The sequence below is a fragment of the Micromys minutus genome (genome assembly GCF_963924665.1).
Source record: "Micromys minutus genome assembly, chromosome: 29".
Taxonomy (NCBI): domain Eukaryota; kingdom Metazoa; phylum Chordata; class Mammalia; order Rodentia; family Muridae; genus Micromys; species Micromys minutus.
In genome coordinates this window covers 2120715-2142551 of record NC_137964.1, presented here as the reverse complement: position 1 = coordinate 2142551, position 21837 = coordinate 2120715, and the positions used below count along the sequence as shown (strand labels likewise).

Here is a 21837-nt window from a genome sequence, read left to right as displayed (position 1 = left end):
CAGTGGAACGGCAACTTGAAGGTCAGGGAAGGTAGAAGAGGGAGGAGAGAAGGTGGTCTTGAAGTCTAGTAGTGTGTCGCAGAGATCCCTGGCATAGGAAGAAGGTCCCCGTTATAGGGGATGACAGGAGGGACCTCTGAGGGTAGATGATTAAGGACCCCAAGAGCAGGAAGGGAATTTGTCAGGAGGTAGGAAGACAGGTCTCAGGCTTGGGGCTTTCTTGGGGCTTTCCCCCTGCCTTCCCGTGTAGTCCTTACCCCAGCCTCCCTAGTTTCTGGGGTTTCCTGAGAGGCAGTGTAGAGAGCCTCAGGTAAACCTATTTAGTGGTTTCTTGAGGTGAGACATGGGGAACAATCATGGGGTAGGGGATAGGGGACTTGGGTGAACCCTTGTCCTTCTCTGAGCCTCAGTTTACCTCCTCCTGGTAACAGGAAAGTGTGTGTTTCTGGGTGGAATGGGTCTTGGACTTCTTGTTTGTGGCCTTGCAGGGCCAGGTGGATGAGAAGAGGGGCGGTGGAGAACCTACCCATCAGCCCCTGCCTCCTCCTTCTCACACCCAGGCACAGAGTTCGAGTACACAGACTCAGAGAGTGAAGTGAAGGTTCCCAAACAGTCACCCTCTGGGCTGCTGCGGCCCAAGAAAGGGGTTGGGGAGCCAGGCCAGTCTCTGGCTGCACCGGTACCTGGCACCCGGGCCTCTGGTCCCACCAGCCCAGACAAGGCCAAGCTGGCCTCAGAGAAGGGACGTAAAGCCCGGAAGATACGTGGCCCCAAGGAACCTGGCTTTGAGGCGGGGCCAGAGGCCAGTGACGATGACCTGTGGACCCGTCGCAGGAGCGAGCGCATCTTCTTACACGATGCCTCCGCTGCAGCCCAGGCTCCCAGCAGCGCAGCACCAGCGACCAAGCCCAGCCGCTGTGGCAGGGGCGGGGCCCCGAGCCCAAGGAAGGACACCGGCCGAGCCAAGGACAGGAAGGACCCCAGGAAGGTAAGGGCTCAAGTCCCCTGGTCTCTCCCCTTGGCTTTGGTGTTAGCAGTGTTCCCACAGAAGGTTCCACCATGTTTGGTGATTCTGAGGAACCTTGTCTCCTCTTCCTGTTCCTCACAGCGGCTCTTAGTCTTCTCCCCCATCATGTAAGAGTAATGGTTTAATATGAATAAACACCCAGAACCCCATGTTAGGTAACTATAACAAAATATCCAACACAATCAACTTGTAAAGAGAAAAGGTTTCAGTGTTTGGTGACTCTTGTCCCTAGCCCCAGCGCGCGCGCGCGTGTGTGTGTGAGTGTGTGTGTGTGTGTGTGTGTGTGTGTGTGTGTGTGTGTGTGTTTGGCTGAGGCTGTGTTTGTGTCTTGGCACATGTATGGAGGCCAGTCAGCTGTGTGTACTTGGTTCTCTCCTTTCACCCTTATGTGGGTTCTGGTAATCAAACACAGGCCACCAGGCTTGCACGAGAAGCCCATTTACCCACTGAGCCCTCTCACCAGCTTCACTTTGGGTTTTCAGACAGGGTCTCTTGTAGCCCAGGCTGGCCTTGAACTTGTGATTCTTCTACCACTGCCACATGTGTTGTAGGTTTGAAGCAGTTTCGGTGTTCTCAAAGCCTGTAGCCGAGGCATGGGATGGCAGCACGTGAGGGTGCCACCTTCTGTGACAGTTTGCTGGGCTCCTAGGTTATTTCCAGTTCTGTGTTTGGATGCCCCTGTCAGTGAGACATTGGTCAGCTCCCACTCCACCTGCAGGGCTGAGTGTCTAGATCTCTATATTAGATGCCCAGGAGGAGACTACCTCACTGCAGAGTCCCAGGGAGTCACGCACATCTGTAGGTGACTGGACAACAGCCAAACCATTTTAGATGCCCTTCCAAGAATATGGCTGCTAGAACTCATTGGTAAGGTCTTGTTCTTTTTGGGTTTTGATAGCATTTGAATGAGTAATAAAATAAAGCTGGTCCCTCCTACTGTGCCATAGGTTAGCCCTCAGCTAAACAGCCTCAGTGCATGGCAGTGCTGCTCAGAACAGATATTCATAAGATCTCAGTGAATCTGGGTCAAACAAAGCAAAATATAGAGTGCTTGTCTAGATCCCTCTGGCTTACAATCCCCCAGTGAAGGGCTGGGGTGTGGCTCAGTGGTAGAGCCCCTGCCTAGAATCCCTAGTGAGAGGGGTTGGGGTGTGGCTTAGCAGTAAAACCCTTGCCTAACATCCTCAAAGCTCTGAGTTTATGAAACATCTCTAATATCACGAAACCCAAAAGCTTACACGTAACAGTTACCTGGTTACGTGTATTTCTGGAAAGCTCTGGAAAGATAGAGGCTGCCACAAGCAGAGTTGTTGCAGAAACTCACATTTCGGTGCCCTTTTTGTTTGTTGGCACAATAAATTATATGGTAATGATAGAAATGGGTTGTGACGGCTGGCAAGATGCTCAGTGTGTAAAAGCTCCCAAGCCTGATGATTGGTGTCCTGTGTTCAAGCCCTAGAATGTACGTTGTGAAAAGAGAACTGGTGATTCTGGCAAGGTATCTTCTAGTTTTCATGTGCAAGAACATCCCCCAACACAATAAACACAAAGATCTAGTGAACATAATAATTTATGAATAAAACCTAGACCACTTGTGTAGAGAGAGGAGTCTCAGCCCTGTCTCAAGCATGGCATGGTGAGGGTCCTGTCGGTGTGGGAGGTTCCTCGCTGTTAGGGACCCATGGTTGGCAGGGAAGCGGTCTGTGGGAGGTGTAGAATGAAGCTCAGGTTAGCCCCATTTTATCAGGTTCTGGGTCAAAACTGAGTCTGACCTCACAGTTTATTTCTCTTACACGTTTAAGCGTAGTACAATTTTGGAAAGAGGTGGCCATGTGACAGTTACCACAACAAACTCCCTTGCAAAGGAGCCAAACACTTGCGAAGAGTTCTACTGTCTGATAAACTGTCAGGGCTGGGGTCTAGGGAGGAAGGACTTGTAACAGCATACGGATGGATTGTATTGATGGAGGATGCAAAGTACAATGGACTCTCCCATAAGGATGGGCTCCGTTCACTGAGAGACACAGGATAAGGTCTAAACAGTGCCGGGATATCGGGATCCAGGAAGGCCGGCTCCACCGAATAGCAAAAGATCACAGGGTGTTGAACAGCAAGTACCCCAGCCTTCTGGCGAAAGAGCGTCAGCCATTTTCTTCTGTTGAATTAAAAAGGCCTTCATGTTTTATCAAGTCTGGATTTTCTAATCCCTTCAATGAGCTGTGTTTCCTCCACCCCACCTTCTTGCCAGAGTGGCCCAGGCCTTCCATGCCCTGTGACAACCCCCTACTTCTGCTCTCTCCTCTAGAAGAAGAAAGGGAAGGAGGCTGGGTCAGCAGCCACACTGCCACCACCCCGTGTTTCCACCCTGTCTGACTCTAGGGCACCCCACCCAGGGGCCCTGGCTACTGCCAAACGTAGTAAGGCCAAGGCCAGAGGGAAGGAAGCAAAGAAGGAGGTAAGTGTGCCAGAGGGACTTAACTCAAGGCTGCACCAGGGCCCAATTCCAGGTGCAGACATGCAGTGCCCCTAGTTCACGGTCATTGTCCCGCCCCCACACTGGATGTGGGTGTGACAAGTTCCATTCTCAGCCAAGACTCCAGCCTTATTGGCAACCCAGGGCCACTGGAACCCTAAAGACATGTTCCTCACCAGTGCTACAGCAGAAGTCTATTGACAGAGTGCCTTGTGTGACTGGGTGTGCCACCAGCGCCTCCCCTAACCCTGTTTCACCTCAGTTTCATTCTACATGGCTAGAAACCAGTTTCCCTAAGGCGGAGGCCAAGGTGTCTGCTGCGCTAACACAAGGAGAGTACTGAGCACTGAGTACTGGATACTGTGCTAAGTCCACAAGGCTTGGGCTACAGTGTGCATGGTCGGTGCCTCTGCAAATCGACCATGGACTCGTATTTCTCAGGAATGTTCCTAGCATGACTAGATGGGCATGTGCCTTGTGCAAAGCCATCAGTGTGTGTGTGTGTTCTCCCCAGAACCGAGGGAAAGGGGGTGCCGTGAGTAAACTAATGGAGTGTATGGCAGCAGAGGAAGACTTCGAACCCAACCAGGACTCAAGCTTCTCTGAGGATGAGCACCTGCCCCGTGGTGGGGCCACAGAGAGACCTTTGACCCCAGGTGAGTGTCCTGAGAGGCTTTAGGGGTTCCCCAGAAGTATTTAGATATCAGTCTAGGGTGAGGCCCTGAGGCGGGAGCAGCTCAGTTCCAGCCTAGCCAGTCTACAGTGGGGATGAGGAGGCGTGGGTCGGGCTGAAGAGATGCTGATCTTGGGGCCGGTCTCCAAAGGAAGAGGGGGTCAGCGCGTTTTAATGCAAGTCTGGCTGGCTGTGCAGGAGACAGAGAAATAAGCCGGAAGCTGTTAGCAATAAGCCTTAGCTATAGTTGGGACAACATGGAACAGAGACAATATGGTGGCTTAGTTGAGAGAACAGATGGGTGGGGTGGTGGGTCATATGAGCAGAAAGAGGTAAGGACTGATGTTAGGGATCCTCAAAGAAGCCATAAGCTGTGTGGCATATGAGCGATCACACGCTGGTTTGAGGATGACAGTTTTGGAGTATTTTAACAATGTCCTGTGGAGGGTTATTGGACCCCAGGGTTTGAGCTAGGAGAGGAGGGATGGTGGGTATGAACTGTGGGGAACAGGCTGGAGACAGAGCTAGGTAGTCCCTGCTCTTGGGGGTCGTGTCTCAATCATTCTGACAATGCTGCAGCCAGCAGCGTCCTCACGTGTGTCTGGATAGCAGGGCTGACCACAGCAGGCATGCTCTGTGGTGACAGGGGATGAGGGTCAGTACAAGGGTCAGAGTGGTGTCCCCGGGGTCCATGGGTGTGGCTGAGACCCAGGAGGCCTCCCTGACTGTGCAGAGCTAACATTCTGTTCTCTGCTGGCCAAAGCAAGCAGCACTATCAAGCCCCACTGTAACGAGTACAGTGCTCCTTCTGCCTGAGCGCGGCTGAGTGCGTGGCGGAGCGGAGAAGGGGCTTCTTCATCCACTCCAGAGCCGCCTGACTCATGTTCTCATTGTTCAGTTATTTACTGTCTGCCTGCCTATCTATTTGGAGCTTCACAAAGGCTGAGCTACATCTCCAGCCATTCTAAACAAGTCTACCACTGAACCACACCCCAGCCCCTCACTGGGGGATTCTAGGCAGGGGCTCTACCACTGAGCCACACCCCAGCCCCTCACTGGGGCATTCTAGGCAGGGGCTCTACCACTGAGCCACACCCCAGCCCCTCACTGGGGGAATTCTAGGCTCTACCACTGAGCTTTGCCCTCATCCTTCTTTCTAACTTTTCAGGATTGAATTCACTAAGTTGTCTCTGCTGGCTTTGAGTTCACTGTGTAGATCAGGCTGGCCTCAGTCTTGTGGTCTTGTGTCACTGGGATGACAGGCCGCCATCACCAGCCCCAGTTGGCGTCTTTTTCATGTTTGCCACTGACAGGGACCAGGCCTTATGAAGAAGATAAAGAGAGAAACTTGGATGGGCATTCTCTGTGGGGTAGGGGCTCAGGTGAAGAAAAAGAACACCCATGTAGGGACATGACAGGGCTGAACACAGTGTGGAAGCAGGTACCTTAATAACCACTGGGGGGTCTTCACAGCTCGAGATCTTGAGAGTATTCATTTATGGGATGGAAAAGTTTGTTACTCCTGGTTTTTCACTCACCTGAGATCTTCCTTAGTTGTCTGTAAAGATGGGGTCCTGCCCATCACCCACCCCAGTGTATATGGGGAGAGCCATATACACACACGCCCCACAACTCTATCTGGACACTCCACCCCTAGAGGGGGCTTGCGGAGTCACCTAGACATCCTCTGACTGCCTGGCTTCACTGCCCACCTCTCTGCAGCCCCCCGCTCCTGCATCATTGACAAGGAGGAGCTGAAGGACGGCCTGCGTGTGCTCATCCCTATGGACGACAAGCTGCTGTATGCAGGCCACGTGCAGACCGTGCACTCCCCCGACATGTGAGTGAACAGCTCCACACCCATGCCTGCTTCTGCTTCTGGGCCACCTGGGCAGGTTGCTTCTCACCCTCTCTGAGGTGGTGGCGCAGCAGTGTCAGGAGTTCTGGGGAGTCACTGGGGGCCAGTAGTTGCCACTTGCACCAGAATAGTGCAGTTCTGTTGGGCAGAGGTAGGACTTGTGGGGCCCAGCAGGATGTGGGTGCGGTATACAGCCCTCCTTTGGATAGAGGGGTCCTGGCTGGACATGCTCTCTAACCTCTGAATTATATAAATGAGGAAGTTGGATACAGGAAGCGGGAGAACGCAATCCATAGTTACATAGTAACACGTATTATATGTTAACATATGTTATTACACACATAGACTGTATGTATTACTTGGGTCTGTTGATTCTAGGCCTGTGGCTGTACAATCATGTGGCTGATCATGATAAGATAGAACCTCAATCCATACAGAGTTAACAGACTCTGAACCAAAAGCTAAATCCTGTGTACCAGGTGGCGGCGCTGGCGGCGCTGGGTTGGGGCGGTTCTGTTTCTGGACCGGGGTTCTCATGCCACTGCCGTGTTATGTATTTGTCCCTGTGCCTGTAGCTACCGTGTGGTGGTGGAAGGTGAGCGTGGGAACCGTCCCCACATCTACTGCCTGGAGCAGCTACTGCAGGAGGCGGTGAGTGGGGGAGGGGCCCCAAGGCAACGGCCAGAGCTCTGCTCCCGATCACTTCCTTCCCAGTCACCTTCTGACCCTCCATCTGTACTCTACTAGATTATAGATGTGAGGCCGGCCTCTACACGCTTCTTGCCCCAGGGGACCAGGATCGCCGCCTACTGGAGCCAACAATACCGCTGCCTGTATCCAGGCACGGTGGTCCGAGGTGAGACACCTCTCCTCCCCAGCTCATCCAACTCCTAATAAGTCATCTTCAGTTCATCGGGTCAATGAAACCAGCTCCCAACTGGCTTAAACCGGCAGACACTGTTGCTGGTTTGCATAAATGAGATCCAGGGAGGACTTTCCAGTATGGCTTGATCCGGACTATTTATTTGAAGTCAGCAGGACTCGGTATCTGACCTTGGATGGTGATCTGTAGGCCGGCTGCACATCAGCTTCTGATGAAGGCATTCTGGCTCGCACGTCATCAGAGAATGGCTTACTCTCCTGCCTTCCCACTTTGTCAGGGCATGATTCACTTGGCTCATGAGGTTTCCTTGAGGCTACTACAGTTGAGTCCACTGGGCTTTCCTGTGGCTAAGGATGAGGCCAGCATCCCTTCTCCATGGATACTGTATTGTAGTGGACAGAATACCCAGCAGAAAACATCAGGCAGGAGGACCTGTTTTGACTTGCTGTCCCAGCAGGCATGGGTCTGTTGATACTGGGTCTATGAAGTAGAGCATCGTGGCTGTCCCAGTCATGTGGCTGATCATGATGTCATGATAATAACATGACGCATGATGAACATCATGTTCACCTCATGTTAAACAGGAAGCAGAGAGTGAGGGGAGACCACTCACCGGGTACAGCCTTCAGAAAGGATGCCCCCAGTGAGCGGCTACTGAGGTTAGACCCCCCTGCTGAAGGTGCTCACCCCGTGGTAACACAACAACTGGGCCCAGAGTATTCCACACGTGGGAAGTCCGGGATGCTGTCAGTCACACAGAAAAGACGAGCAGACAGAAGCCGAACGGGGTGGGGGATGGGATGCTGGTTTAGAGGCTAGGAATGCTTGCTTCCAAGCCAGAGTTTCGATGCTAGCCCCTGTGCAATAGGTTGCATCTCCTATATGCACTTGAAACTCCAGCTGTGCACACTGTAGTATTTCCCACACACTGTGCCCAGTTCAGTGTTATTGCCACTGTAGTGATGGACACCAGTTTTAGCCAACATGGCGTAGTATTCTATTTTAGATTTCCTCAAAGCTGGGTATTTATTGGTGAGGATAACCAACTTTGCTCCACCTTGTCTGATCATCTTCAGAGTCTGTTTGCACCCAGCGTGTACTTTCCACTTTTCCTAACAAGCTGGAGCCTAGAGGCACCTGACTCCAGGGACTTTTTTGTCTTCTTTGTAGCCACCATCTTTTTGCCTTATGTGTGGGATGACCCCCAACCAAGATCCGCTGCCAAGATGGCCAGGGAGGGAGCCCAAGGACATTTAATTGGGGCTGGCTTACAGGCTCAGAGATTGAGTCCATTATCTTCAAGGCAGGAACATAGCAGCGTCCTGACAGGCAAGGTGCGGGAGGAGCTGAGAGTTCATCTGAAGGCTCCTTAGCAGAATATTCGCTTCCAGACAGCTAAGTAAGGGTCTTAAAGCCCACACCCACTGTGACACACCTACTCCAACAGGGCCACACCCTCTAATAGTACCAGTCCCTGGACCCAGAATATATAAACCACTACATGTTTATACAGACAAATGAGTACATATTTTAAAGCCAAAAGAAAAAATAGGTATAGGGCTGTAGAGATGGCTCGGCGGTTGAATATGCTCACTGCTCTTACGGAGCTCTCAGCATCCACACGGCAGCTTACAGATGTCTGTAATGCCAGTTTGGGGTGAGGGCTATGCCATCTTCTGGCCACACGTGGTACGCAAACTCGTGCAGGGGCACACATGTACACACAAAGAGATAAGATGGGTACCTTAGAAGAGAAATCGTAGGGATGTCAGGACAGACAAACGAAGCAGATACTTGAGCAGTTCCAGCCTCAGTCATTCTAAATCAGCCTGCCTAGGGATGTGGGTGTTGATTGGACCAAAGGGCCCTTGGCTACCTCACATTTTACACACCAGGAGACTGGATACCACTAAGCAACAGGTGTTCAGTATGGTCTGAGCCAAGATTGAGCTGAGAAGATACTTCTTTTCCCACCTGGAAATGTTCCTACAGTAAAAGTTTGTCTAGGAGTCTGGCATTCTGAGACTTTGTCTTTCGGAACCATAAAGTGCTGTCTCAGGGGGCCCCCTGGAGTTTTAGGACTGAACCTGGCTAGCATGCTAAGGCTCCCCTTGGCCTTTTCTGTGCGGCATTCTGTCCCCTTCATGGTTCATCCTAACAGATCTTTCAGTAGCTTGTATATCTGGAAATGTGGGTTCCTGTGGCCCAGGCTAGATTCAAACCTTCTATGGAGACAGCAAAGACTTTGAACTTCTGACCCCTCCTGCCTCCAGCTCCCAAGTGCTGAGTGCATGTGCCATCTCACCAAGCTGATGTAGTGCCCAGAGTGGAACCAGGGATTTGTGTGTTCATGGCGGCAGGCACTGTGCCAACCGAACCATGCCCCAGCCTTTCATGGTCTTCTGAGAAAGATCCACAGATGATAAGTTTACCAAGTTCTAAGTGTTACCATCTGTTTAGTCTACCTTTTCTTAGAGACAGATGAGCTGGGTGCAAGTTCCAAATTGGAAATAATTCCCCCCCCCCTTTTTGGTTTTTTGAGACAGGGTCTCTCCGGCTGTCCTGGAACTAACTCTACACCAGGCTGGCCTCAAACTCACAGAGATATACTTATCTCTGCCTCCAAAGTCCTGGGTTAAAGAATTGTGCCTCTGTGCCTTGCTTTCTGTATTGAACTTCCAGCATTATTTGATCAGTTCACTGTATTGGAAGCTTTAAGTCTGGGGGCTGAGGAGATGGCTCGGGGTAATGCGATTTTTGTGCAAGTATGAAAACTGAAATTCAGATACCCAGTACCCATGTGAATGCCAGAAGAGTCTCCGTAAACCCCAGCATGTGGGAGACAGACCCGATCCCTGAGCAAGACACTTTGCTCGTTTATCTGAATCAATGAGATCTGGGTTCAGCTGAGAGAACTTGCCTCAAGATGTGATGGAGAGAGATCAAAAAAGATACCCAGTGTCAACTGCTGGCCTCCACATACATGCATACATGTGAACTTCTACCTGAGCGTGCACACATTGGATACATACAGTAAAAACAGAGTAATTAGCTAATTTCTGTGGGAGACTCATTTTGTTTTTCTCTCTTGAGTCATTTTAATCTTTGTACATCTCCAGTTCCACAGCCCCTGTGTGTGTAGGCTTGTCTGTGTTTTCGGGACTGTTTTCTCCTCCACCTCGCAGATCCCAGAGATGCAGCTCGCGGCTTCAGGCTTTTCAGCAAATGTTTCCCTGTCAAGCCTTCTTGCCAGGCCTATCTTCGACCTGTTGATCCTCCGGCCTCAGGCTCTGAGGGGCCGGGATCATAGGCTTGTACCAATACTCTCTGCTTGACTTTTCCCACTCCCTGTCTGATTCTGAAGACTCTCACACAGGGTGTTCTGTTCCTTTGGATTCCTTTGACTCCTTTTTCGATTTCTGTGTCCCCTCCTGGTTTTAGTTGCTTTTCCTCTTTCTCCAATTAGAGATCGCCCAGGCATCTTTGTTGATTCTCGGTGGAGCTCTGTATGCTGGTGGGTGGGTGGAAACTTCTGCTCAGGGATTCCCCAATACTGGCATGGATAGGTCCTTTCTCCTCAACTGGGTCTTTGAGGATTTGGCCTTAGCATCTGTGTATTGGGGAAGGGCTGGCATGTCCCCATGTTTAGTATTTGGATGTACCTGGTACCTTTCAGTCTAGTGCTGCGTGAGTCTTTCCATACCTGTCTGTACAGACTCCCTCAGTAGGGTTGGCGTCTCCCTGAGTATCGTGTGGCCTTGACCTCCTTCCAGAACAGTAAAGCCCAAGCCATAGTCATTCAGACTTGGTCTGGTACTTGGGAGGCTGAAGTCAAGGCCTCCCTGGGCTATAGTTAGTTCAAGGCCAGCCTGGACAACTTAAATGAGGTCCTGTCTCAACAAATAAAAGTAAGACCAGTGCTGAGGATGTGGCTTGTAGGTAGAATGCTTGTCTGACATGCATGAGGTTCAACTCAGAACCACCATCAACTGTGACTCTGTTCCTATGGAATGTTCTAGAATGTAGACCTGTGCCTCACTTCCTGTGTTTGACATTCAGAGTTGATATACTTGGTAAGGTTTTTCAAAGTGGCTTTGGGTCTTGTGTATGAGAAATTCCAGAGATGGATGTGATCCTTCATCTGTAGCCCCTAGAGTATAAGAAACAAATAAGAAAGCTGGTTCTCCATCCTTGACCAGTGTGGCTCTTACTCCCACACTTGCACACCTGTGTATACGCCCCAGGGTCCTCTAAGGCTGGGCCTCGGTGGCCTGGGCTATGGTCCCAGGAGCCTCCCTGACCTGCCCTTCCCCTCAGGGCTGCTGGACCTGGAAGACGACGGGGACCTGATCACCGTGGAGTTTGATGACGGAGACACGGGCAGGATCCCCCTCTCACACATCCGTCTCTTGCCACCTGACTATAAAATCCAATGTGAGTGAGGACATGGAGGACAAAGGGGGAGGGGATCCCTGAAAACCCTGTCTGGGACTCATACTCTAGACCCTTGCCTGGCTACCCAGCAGCACATACTACCTGCTCAGTGTTGCCTAAGTGCCTTCCACATTGCTCTGGGCTCAGGTTGGCATTTGGTTATCCTTTGTTTCTTCTCTTCTTTGTACAAGCTAGATAAGAGCTCTAGCACTGAGCCACACCCCAACCCCTCACTGGGGGATTCTAGGCAGGGGCTCTAGCACTGAGCCACACCCCAGCCCCTCACTGGGGGACTCTAGGCCCTGTTGCTGAGCTCCTTAACATGGGTTAGCTGCAGGTTATCCCACCTATAAACAAGAAGCCTGAATCAGTAATATCTGAGACACTGTCCCTTTGTTCTGAAGGTGCTGAGCCATCCCCAGCACTCCTAGTGCCCAGTGCAAAACGCCGTAGCAGGAAGACCAGCAAAGACACTGGGGAAGGCAAAGAAGGGGCTGCCACAGGGCCTCAGGAGGCTACAGGGGGCAAGGCTCGGGGACGAGGACGGAAACCTAGCACCAAAGCCAAGGCTGGTAAGTTCTCCTGGCCTAGGAAGTGCAGGGATGAGACCTGTGGGAATTCGATGCTGGGGCTTGGGCCTTCCTGTAAATGACTTATCTTCATCTTAGGAGCATTCTGGGTCACTGGGCAGTTTCGTATGATTCACTTCATGATTAAAGGAGTTGGAGAACCTTTAAAGGACCGCCCCAGGGGCTTACACAGGGAGGGACTTTACCCCCAGGTTCTTACTGACGGCTCCACGAGGCCCTTTCTGACTAGGATCCTAGCTCATCTAGCAGGAAGCCCTACACGTCTCCCAGCATTCTCTACCCTTGACATCCAGTTGTGATCTCTCTATCAGACAGAGCTGTTGTCCTGGAGGAAGGGGCTGCCACCAATGAGGTCCCCAGTGCTCCCTTGGCCCTGGAACCCATCAGCACTCCAAATTCTAAGAAGAGTACCCCAGAACCAGTGGACAAACGGGCCAGAGCCCCCAAAGCACGCTCGGTCTCTGCACAGCCCAGCCCCACACCACCCACCTTCTCTAGCTGTCCAGCTCCTGAGCCCTTTGGGGAGCTTCCAACCCCCACTACAGCCTCTCTCGGTACCATGCCTGTCACCATGCCTGCCACTCGCCCTAAACCCAAGAAGGCTCGGGCTGCTGAGGGGTCAGGTACCAAAGGTCCCCGGAGGCCAGGGGAAGGTAACGAACTGCTTGTTAAACTGGACCACGAAGGGGTCATGTCTCCCAAAAGCAAGAAGGCCAAAGAGGCCCTCCTCCTGCGGGAAGATCCAGGACCTGGGCCTTGGTCAGAGTCCACAGGGTTGCTCAGCCTGGGCAGCTACTCACCTGCTGGTGGCAGCAGCGAGCCCAAGGCCACCTGGCCCAAGGGTCTGGATGGAGACCTCACTCAGGAGCCCGGGTCAGGGCTTCCTTTAGAAGATCCTGGCAACTCCAAAAGCCCAGACAAGGCCCAGGCTCAACAAGATGGGGCAGAGGAGTCAGAGACCACTTCCAGCAGCAGTAGCAGCAGCAGTAGCAGCAGCAGCAGCAGCAGCAGCAGCAGCAGTAGCAGCAGCAGCAGCAGCAGCAGCAGCAGCAGCAGCAGCAGCAGCAGCAGCGGGTCGGAGACAGAAGGCGAGGAGGATGCTGAGAAGAACAGGGAGGACGGCCGGGGTGCAGGGGGCCGGACCTGCAGTGTTGCCAGCTCCAGAGCCTCTTCTGCCTCCTCCTCCTCCTCCTCCTCTTCCTCCTCCTCTTCTTCCTCCTCTTCCTCCTCCTCCTCTTCCTCTTCCTCCTCTTCTTCTTCCTCCTCTTCCTCTTCTTCCTCCTCTTCTTCCTCCTCTTCCTCTTCCACCACAGACGAGGACTCTTCTTGCAGCTCAGATGAAGAAGCAGCCCCTGCACCTGCAGCCGGTCCCTCTACACAGCCAGCACTCCCCACTAAGGTATCCAAGCCACCTAGCAAGGCACGGTCCTCAGCTCACTCCCCAGGCAAGAAGGCACCCCCCACCACCCAGCCACCGTCCCAGCCCCCACCCCAGCCCCAGCAGACTCTTCAGCCCAAGACCCAGGCTGGGGCTGGGGCCAAGAGCCGACCCAAGAAGAGAGAAGGCGTACACCTGCCTACCACCAAGGAGCTGGCGAAGCGACAGCGTCTGCCATCTGTGGAGAACAGGCCTAAGATCGCTGCCTTCCTACCCGCCCGGCAGCTTTGGAAGTGGTTTGGCAAGCCCACCCAGGTAAAGTTCCTGGGAGGGAATTATGGGGTAAAGGGGTCCTGAGTTACAGAAGAGCATCCAAAATTCGTTTTAGCACAGAGTCCTCATCCTGTACAAAGTGGCCCTGCCCTCATACTTACAACCTTCACTTGAAGCTCAAAACCAGACACTGCAGGGACCCACACAGGCTCCTCTGATGGTCAAGCCAAAAAGAGGCCTTTCCAAACCCCTCAGTCACCAGCTTGCTTGTCATTTATCACCCTGCCTTTGGACCTCAAGTACCGAACCCTGAAGCAGCAAATGACCAGAGTAAATACCTTTCCCCAGCTTGGACCCTGCATAGGCTCTGAGCAAGCAGCCCATGTGTGGTGGGCCAGGGGCCATAGGTTCTACCTCTGCCCTGACAGTTGGGAATGGTCTCCCAGAAGCCAGTTCTAAGCACCCCCACCCCACAGTCTGTCATCTATCCACCCACAGATGCAAAACAGTACACGTGTATGTGCATATACCTGCTCGTGCATTCTGACACCAAGTGCACCCATGGAGGTATATGTAGGCACACATGTGCATGCAGGGGTGCTAATATGAATCGAGTGCTAACTCGTCCCCCATACACACGCTGCCATATTCTGTGGTGGTGCCATATTGGATGTTGTGGAAAGTAACCCTGGCTAGAGGAAATAGGTCCCTGGGAGGTCCTGAGGATATATTTTTGCAGATTGTTTCTTGTCTTCCTGGTCAGCTGTGAAGGGAACAGCTGCCACATTCTCACATTGCCAGAGGTTTTACCCAAGCACATAGTGTCAGATAACACTGAGTTAGCGCTTCAGAAAGCATGAGCCAAAGTAAATCTTCCTCCTTTTTATCGTTTTCTTGCTGGGTGAGGTGCAGCCTCAGGAGGGAGGCAGAAGCAGGTGGATTTCTAAGTTCAAGGCCAGCCAGGGATACACAACACAGAAAAACCCTTGTCTCAAAATAACAAAACAAAGTCTTATTTTTCTTTTTGTTTAATCTGTCAGGTATTTGACTAGTAATGAGCAAAGTAATTATAAATGGACCATAGAGATGTGAACACACTACATAGGAATACACAGGAGTAAAGTCATAGGTGCCCACTTACACATACAGGTCACATATATGGGATGAGACACACATGTACGTACACTTGTCAGTGAAGGGTGTGGTCAGTGACTATTCTGGAAGCTTCCATGTGGATGGATACAGCCAGCCCTCATGGTCAGCAGTCTACCCATACCTGGAGAGTAGAAAGATTCAGAGCTCCAGTGTGTTGCTCGGCTTTCTCTCACGGTAGTGAGAAAGAACTCGAGTTTCCAATCCTGCTGCACGCTAGGATTATAGGCATGTACTAACATGTTCTCTTCATGACATCCTGAGGGTGGAACAGGGCTCCCTGTGTGCTAGATGTGATAGGGAGGCCTATGTGGAAATAGCCTGCTCATAGTGTGTCCAGTCAGCACAGAAAGAGGGACTGTCCCAGGCCTTGAATTCCCTTGAGGGCCTTCCTTAATGACCTACTGACCTCACGAGCCCCTCCCTGCTGCTTCCTTACCACTTCCCAGTGACTCCATGCTGGGCAGCCGAGACCTACATCAGAGCCTCTGGGGACAGTCAGTAACTGACCCTTGGTAGCCAGGCTCACCTGTAGGGCTTCCCTGTCCACAAGCCCATCCTGGTGCCTAGGCCAGAGTCCCTGGGCTATGTGAGCAATTCTGATGAGGTGCCCCTGTCAGCTGAAACCCCTTTTCTGCCTAGTTGACCTACTCTAGCAGAGTTAGGAGTTGGGGCTTAACAGTGATGGGCTTAGGGGTATCTGGTGGCCTCCTGCAGCGTTTGAGGAGACCCTGGCTTGTGTGTGTGGCATAAGCTCCTAGGTTCAGTGAAGCTGGAGAGGTTGGGGGTGCAGCAATGTCAGAATCAGGTCTGTTTCAGAAGGGGGCGTTTTCTTTGTCCCCCCCTTCCCCTTCCTTTTTTTCCTGGCTCCACTCTCCTCTCCCAGCTCCTACCCCCACCCCCCATATTTTCAGTGGTATATTGAGGAATTCCAGGTTCAGTGAGAGATCCTGTGTCAAAAACTAAGGTGGAGCCAAGAATGGTGGCATGTGTCTTTAACCCCAGCATCCATCAGGCTGAGGGTAGAGGATCTCTGTGAGTTCGAGGCCAGCCTGGTCTACATAGTGAGTTCCAGGACAGCCAGGGCTACATAATGAGACCCTGTCTCCAAGAAAGAAAGAAGGCCCAAGGATTAGAGAAATGACTCAGAAGTTACTAGAGCTCTAGACCTGAGTTTGAATCTCAGCACCTACATTGGTAGCCCACAAATGCCTGTAGACTTAGGTTCCAAAGGATCTGAAATCTTTCTCCTGCCTCTGTGGGCATCTGCACACACATATGCACGTACACTCACAAAGACACACACAAACAAAACAAGATGGAGGACAGTAAAGGACAATCCCTATGGCTGCCACATACATTGCATGTATGTATGTACGTACACAAACACATACACTCCCTCTGTTGCTATGAGAAATTACTTGAGATGATAAACTTATGAAAAAGAAAGGTTTGTTTTGGCTCATGGTTTTGCTTGGGCCTCTGCTAATGCAGGAGCACATGGTGCAGAAACCAGTCTTGACTGGCAGGAAACAGAGCCAGAGGCCCGATAGCTCCTTTTAAGACAGCACCTCCAATAGCCCACTTGTTCTGTCAGACACCAGCTGTAGACTGTATTCCACGCCCAGCAGCTGCTCATTAAATAACTCAGGGTAGGTGGGAGCACTTCTAAACTCAAAGCCAAGGCCTCCTTCCCATGCAGACCCCCAGGATTGATGGCAGGTGACTTAGGTCTGGGGACCGGGGAGCCAGATCTGCCTAGACAGTGCCTGCTGGGGTGTCTTGCCTTTGCCTCTGTGGGGCTGGGCACAGTGCTGGGCTCTAGCCCTGAGTCATTGCTTCCCACAGCGGCGAGGCATGAAAGGTAAGGCCCGAAAGCTCTTCTACAAGGCCATCGTCCGAGGCAAGGAGATGATCCGCATTGGCGACTGTGCAGTCTTCCTGTCAGCTGGCCGCCCCAACCTGCCCTACATTGGCCGGATCCAGAGTATGTGGGAGTCGTGGGGCAACAATATGGTAGTTCGAGTCAAGTGGTTCTACCATCCAGAGGAGACCAGCCCGGGCAAGCAGTTCCATGAGGGCCAGGTGAGTTTCCCTGCTGGGAACTGAGGGAGACCCTAATATGTAAAGGTAGACCCATGGTGTTTCATTTTTGTAGATGTGATAAAATACCCTGACAGAAAGCAACCTGGGGGAAGTAAGGGTTTTCTTTTAGCTGACAGTTCTTTGTTCTGTATAGTTCAGCTCCATGGGGAGTCACAGTGGGAAGAGCATGAGACAGTCTATCCAGTCAGGAGCAGAGAGAATAAAGGCATTCATGTTTAGTGTTCAGCTTGCTCCTTCTACTCCTGTAGTCCAGAGTTCCCTGTGCAGGGAGTAGAGCCCCCCACAGTGGGCTGGCTCTTCTCACCTTAACAAAATCAAGATAATCCCCAACAGATACACCCACAACCAAGCCTGACTTAATGCCTTATTGAGATTCTTCCCAGATAATTCTAGGTTGTATCAAATTGGCAATTAAAAACCATCACACTGTTTGAGGCTGGGCATGCTGGGAGCTTGTGGCCCTACAAGTGGGAAGGTTGAGTCCAGGGAGTTTGTGTAGTGGGCCTGGGGTCTCAGATGGGAAGACAACAAGGCTCAGAATTCTCCTCATCCATCTGTCCCCCAGCACTGGGACCAGAAGTCAGGGCACGGCCTCCCTGCAGCCCTGCGGGCCTCCAGCCAGAGGAAGGACTTTATGGAGGTAAGGCAGCAGTGGGATCTTGGTGCTGGGGTGCAAGCTCCATTTAGATGGGGCGGGCTTCAAGCTTTCTGCTCTGTCCCTCCCTGCCTCTCTTTCTTGTGTCTGTGGCTCTGACCTAATGGAGTCCCTGTCTCTGTCCCATGACTCTGCCTTTGGTCCAGTGCCTCCTAGTGTCCCTTGCTTTCTGTGTCTTGCTCTGGCATTTACAGGCACATCTGTTCATCTTTTCTTCTGTTGTTTCTCTCATTTTTACTTCTTTTCTGTGTCTGCCTACACATTGTACCTGTGGTGCAAGCTGGTGGCCAGTGTGCATGTGTATGTGGCTAGAGATTCACTGCCAGCGTTGGGAGGCTTCCTTGATACCAAACCCAGAACTCACTGATATGGCTGGTCTTACTAGCCAGCTTGCTCCAGAGGTCCTCTGTCTCTGTCGTCCAAGGCTGAGATTTCATGGGGGCTACCAAACCCATCTGCTACTTACGTGGTTTCTGAGGATCTGAACAAAATGGGGATGGCATTACGTCCATTTATACTTTTGGGCAGCCTGTCTTCTCTTGCTACCTGTTTCCCTCCATCTCTTAATCTCGCTTAGTGTCTGTCTCTCTTTCATTGTCTCTCCATCTCTTGCTTCTCTCTCTGTTCCCATCTCTCTCTCCATCGCTCCTCTTCTGTCTCCAGGTCTCTGCCCTTAAAGCATCCCGGGGTCTCCCTGATCCAGGAGGACTCCCTCCAGACCCTAACACCCACACTGTGCCCCCCACAGCGTGCCCTGTACCAGTCCTCCCATGTGGATGAGAACGATGTTCAGACAGTGTCCCACAAGTGCCTGGTGGTGGGCCTGGAGCAGTATGAACAGATGCTGAAGACCAAGAAATACCAGGACAGCGAGGGCCTCTACTACCTCGCGGGCACCTATGAGCCCACCACAGGCATGATCTTCTCCACGGACGGCGTGCCTGTGCTCTGCTGAGTACCACTCACCCAGCGGGGCCCACAGAGACCCCCTCCCCACCACTGCCATGGCGCGGGACCACGTGTGTTGTGTGCATGCCAGTGTGCTCGTGAGCGTGTGCATGTGGCCAGGTGGACGCCCCAGGCAAGTGCGAGTGTGTACATGTGTGTGCCTGTATGCATGCACGTGTGTGCACACATGTGCACACATTTCCAGACCCTTTCTGGTCATCCCCTGGTGCCCTCATGCTGAGACACCCCCCCCTCAGCTATCAGGGTCCGGCTCTGCTGTTCCCTCAGGGTCACCTCAGTGAGGACTTCCCTTCAGCACTTTGTATGCGCTTGATGAGGCTGCCCTCTGAGCTCTGGGCCCGTGTAGACTCTTTGATTCTGTGGATGGGGTAAAGGAGAGTTCCAAGGACCCAAACCGATGTTTGGGATATAGTTCAGCCACACCCAGCACGGAGCCCATTGAAGACCTCCTACCATGGGCCGGGGGCCCCCAACGCCAGCCAGCTCCACCAATCACACCCGGGCATCTGGGTGTCTGCATGCCCGACCTCCACTCTCTCAGGACAGCCTGGACTTGGGGAACAAGACAGGGGAGGGCAGCCCAGGAGCATCACCATACCCCATGGGCCCCCCAGCCCAGACCCTTACACTACAGAAATCCCCAATGGTGCTGAAATCCGCGCCCACGCCCGGCACGGCCCGCCCGGCCCCTCCACCAGGAGGATCCGAAAGGTTACCTGTACAGTTTACTGTAGCCTGCCCCTGTATCATACACCTTTAAATGGAGTCAACTTTTTAATTATATATATAAAGATAAATATATATAAATATATATATAAACTTTTTAAAACTGTGAAAAATAGCTATGAAATTATAAAAAAAAACACATTCTGACGTGCAGAATATTATTTTTTATTTCCTGTTAGATCGTGAATGTCTAGCACCGGCTTCATGCCTCCCCCCCCGACTCCCCTGTATCCTCACCCCTGCCCATGTGTACTGTATGTGCTCCCAAAAGGATGAGAGATGGAGATAGATGGAGGGGACCAGAGCCCAGCCCCCAGCTCAGCCCGAAGCACTTAACCAGTCCCCCTGTGCCTGCCAGACCCCAGTGGGGTCCCCGGAGGCTTTGAGCAGACAATCTTGAAGGAAGGAAAAGCCAGATTTCGGTTTTGTTTTTTCTTTTCTTTTTGGGGTGGGGAGTAATTACTGTTCCTGATTTTTTTTTTTTTTAAGTTTCTTTTGGAATTTTGTTTGTTGGCAAATTCTGTGTGATCTTTTTTTCATAAAAAAGAAAAAGGAAAGAAAAAGAGAAAAGAAAAATTTAATTGGAAAAATACTATGTCTTTGGAGTGGCTTATTTGGGGGCCCTGGGACGGCAGAATCGGTGTGGAGTCCAGGCAGGGCCCTCGTTCTGAGGCACCCAGAGATGGAGAGAGGATGGAGCCACACAGTATTGGTTTTCAGTGACAGGAGCCCCACTTGTCAGGGTTGAAAAGTTAAGGGTGCAGCCTGGAGCTGCTGCACCGCGCATGCAGGTGAGCTTGGTCCGGCGTTTCAGAAAGTTCTCAAAGACCAAGTGATCTGTCCTGGTTAAAGTACAAGAGCTGGGGCCTGGAGAGAGTGCTTGTTGCCTTTGCAGAAGTTCTGGGTTCAGTACCCAGCACCCACATGGCAGCTCACAACCATATGTAACTCAGTTCCCCTTCTGATCAGGCTTCTCTAGGTGCAGACATGCTTGCAGGCCAAACACATACATCTAAAACCTTTTCTGAGCTACAGAATGGAGAAGTTGTCAGTAAAATGCCTGTCTAAGTCCAATACCCAGGAAACACGAGCAAACAGGCGTGGCTGTGCCCCAGGAGCCCAGTGCTGAGTAGCTAGTCCAACCAGATAGACTGTCAGTGAAAACCTGTCAGAGTGGGTTGACACCTCCAGATGCCCCTCTACATACAGGCAATCATACAGGTCAAGCCCACATCTGGAAGGGTGAGGAATAGTTTTGGGGCCTGTAGAAGCTGGGTTGGAGGACCGGTGGGCAGGGGGTGGGGGTGGTGAGAGGGTGGGCAACAGGTGGAGCTAGAGGTGGCAGAGGAACAGGTGGGTGGGAAGTGTCACTGTTGCCATCTGGTGTCCACCTGTAGCATCACCACAGCCTTGGTCTTGATCATCAGGTTGCCTAACTGGGGCCCTCAAGGCTTGTATAGCAAGTAGGTCCCTGAGGCTACAGGACCTAAGGGGCCCTCCTCCAAGTCCCTATTTTCCAATTCCATTCTTTGGGGATCCAGAACAAGGAAAGGAGGCCTCTGGACCTGGGGAGGCAGCTCAGTGAGTTAAAGCATTGATTATACAAGCAGGACTGAGTTCGAACCCACAGAACACTCTTCAAGAGAATAGCATAGCCAGTGGGGGGAGGGGTTTACCAGCTGGATTCCAGGGGCTCGCTGGCCAGTCAGTCCAGCCTAAGTGTTGAGGAGCGGGTTTGGTGAGACAAGGAAGGCAGAAGGTGATGTAATAGTGGACATTGGACATCTTCTGGCTTCTGTGCATATATGCACACCACACCAGCAACACACACACACACACACACACACACACACACACACACAGGGTGGGGGAGGGGAGACAGACAGACAGACACCAGAAGAATCCATTCCTGGCTTTGAGTAGCTTGCCTCTCAGGCCCAGAGGGGTAGAGCCTGGACACACAACTCACTCCCCTTTTTGAGTTCTTCCTGTGAGCCAGATGCATATATTTCCCCGTCCTCATGGGGTCATTGGTCATTAAGGCCAGTGCAAGCCCCAGATGCTCAGCACTGGACATAAGAGCAGGTTCCTGACCAAGCATCAGTTCTAAGAACACAAACGCAGGGTGGGTGTGCTGTTTCATAGGTGGGACCAGCGTCTCGGCATTGTGGGAAAGACTTCTCCCACCAGGACCCCATTTTAATCCCCCCACCCTACCCCGTGGCTCACTTCCCACCCCTCCCTCCACAAACACCTCTTCAGGGACAGCGGGGGGGGCAGTCTCTGCCATCTTTAATGGCCAGTGCGGTAGTCAGAGGACACACAGACAGGACACAGCAGGGACTGGTACAGGGTGGTCACAGCTGGGGCCAGAGTGTGCGGAGAGGCAAGTGTCTTAGCTCAGCAAGAGCTCTCTTTGGCAGGAGGGCCTACAGCCAACCCTGGCACCCAAGACTCCACTTCTTGCAGCTACTTGCCAGGGTTTCAAGTGTGACATGTCATGACTTGACTCTCAGTGGATGGGAGCGGGGTGGTCTAGGTCACGAGTGGATCTCAGCTGCCCCGCATTATGGATAAGTCGAATGGAGCGGGGAGGAAAATGGGTTATCCCTGTTAGCTGTGGCCCTTAGCCTGTGCTCT

General features: G+C 52.1%; 1 protein-coding gene across 6 annotated transcripts in view; it reads left to right on the top strand.

The window, feature by feature from the left end:
- TNRC18 (trinucleotide repeat containing 18) overlaps window positions 1-19779 on the top strand; it is an 88733-nt gene extending 68954 nt beyond the window's left edge. For 5 of the 6 annotated variants that reach the window (XM_080941429.1, XM_080941427.1, XM_080941426.1 and 2 more), the window contains 12 exons: window positions 561-988; window positions 3333-3482; window positions 4015-4156; window positions 5896-6013; window positions 6607-6682; window positions 6779-6887; window positions 11232-11348; window positions 11753-11920; window positions 12250-13631; window positions 16590-16826; window positions 17413-17487; window positions 18251-19779. In XM_080941429.1, the coding sequence (XP_080797555.1) occupies window positions 561-988; window positions 3333-3482; window positions 4015-4156; window positions 5896-6013; window positions 6607-6682; window positions 6779-6887; window positions 11232-11348; window positions 11753-11920; window positions 12250-13631; window positions 16590-16826; window positions 17413-17487; window positions 18251-18457 (3209 nt within the window). In that variant the 3' untranslated portion in view covers window positions 18458-19779. The remainder of the gene's footprint in view (window positions 1-560; window positions 989-3332; window positions 3483-4014; window positions 4157-5895; window positions 6014-6606; window positions 6683-6778; window positions 6888-11231; window positions 11349-11752; window positions 11921-12249; window positions 13632-16589; window positions 16827-17412; window positions 17488-18250) is intronic. The other variant, XM_080941428.1, reaches the window with a different exon arrangement.
- The last annotated feature ends 2058 nt before the right edge of the window (window positions 19780-21837 follow it).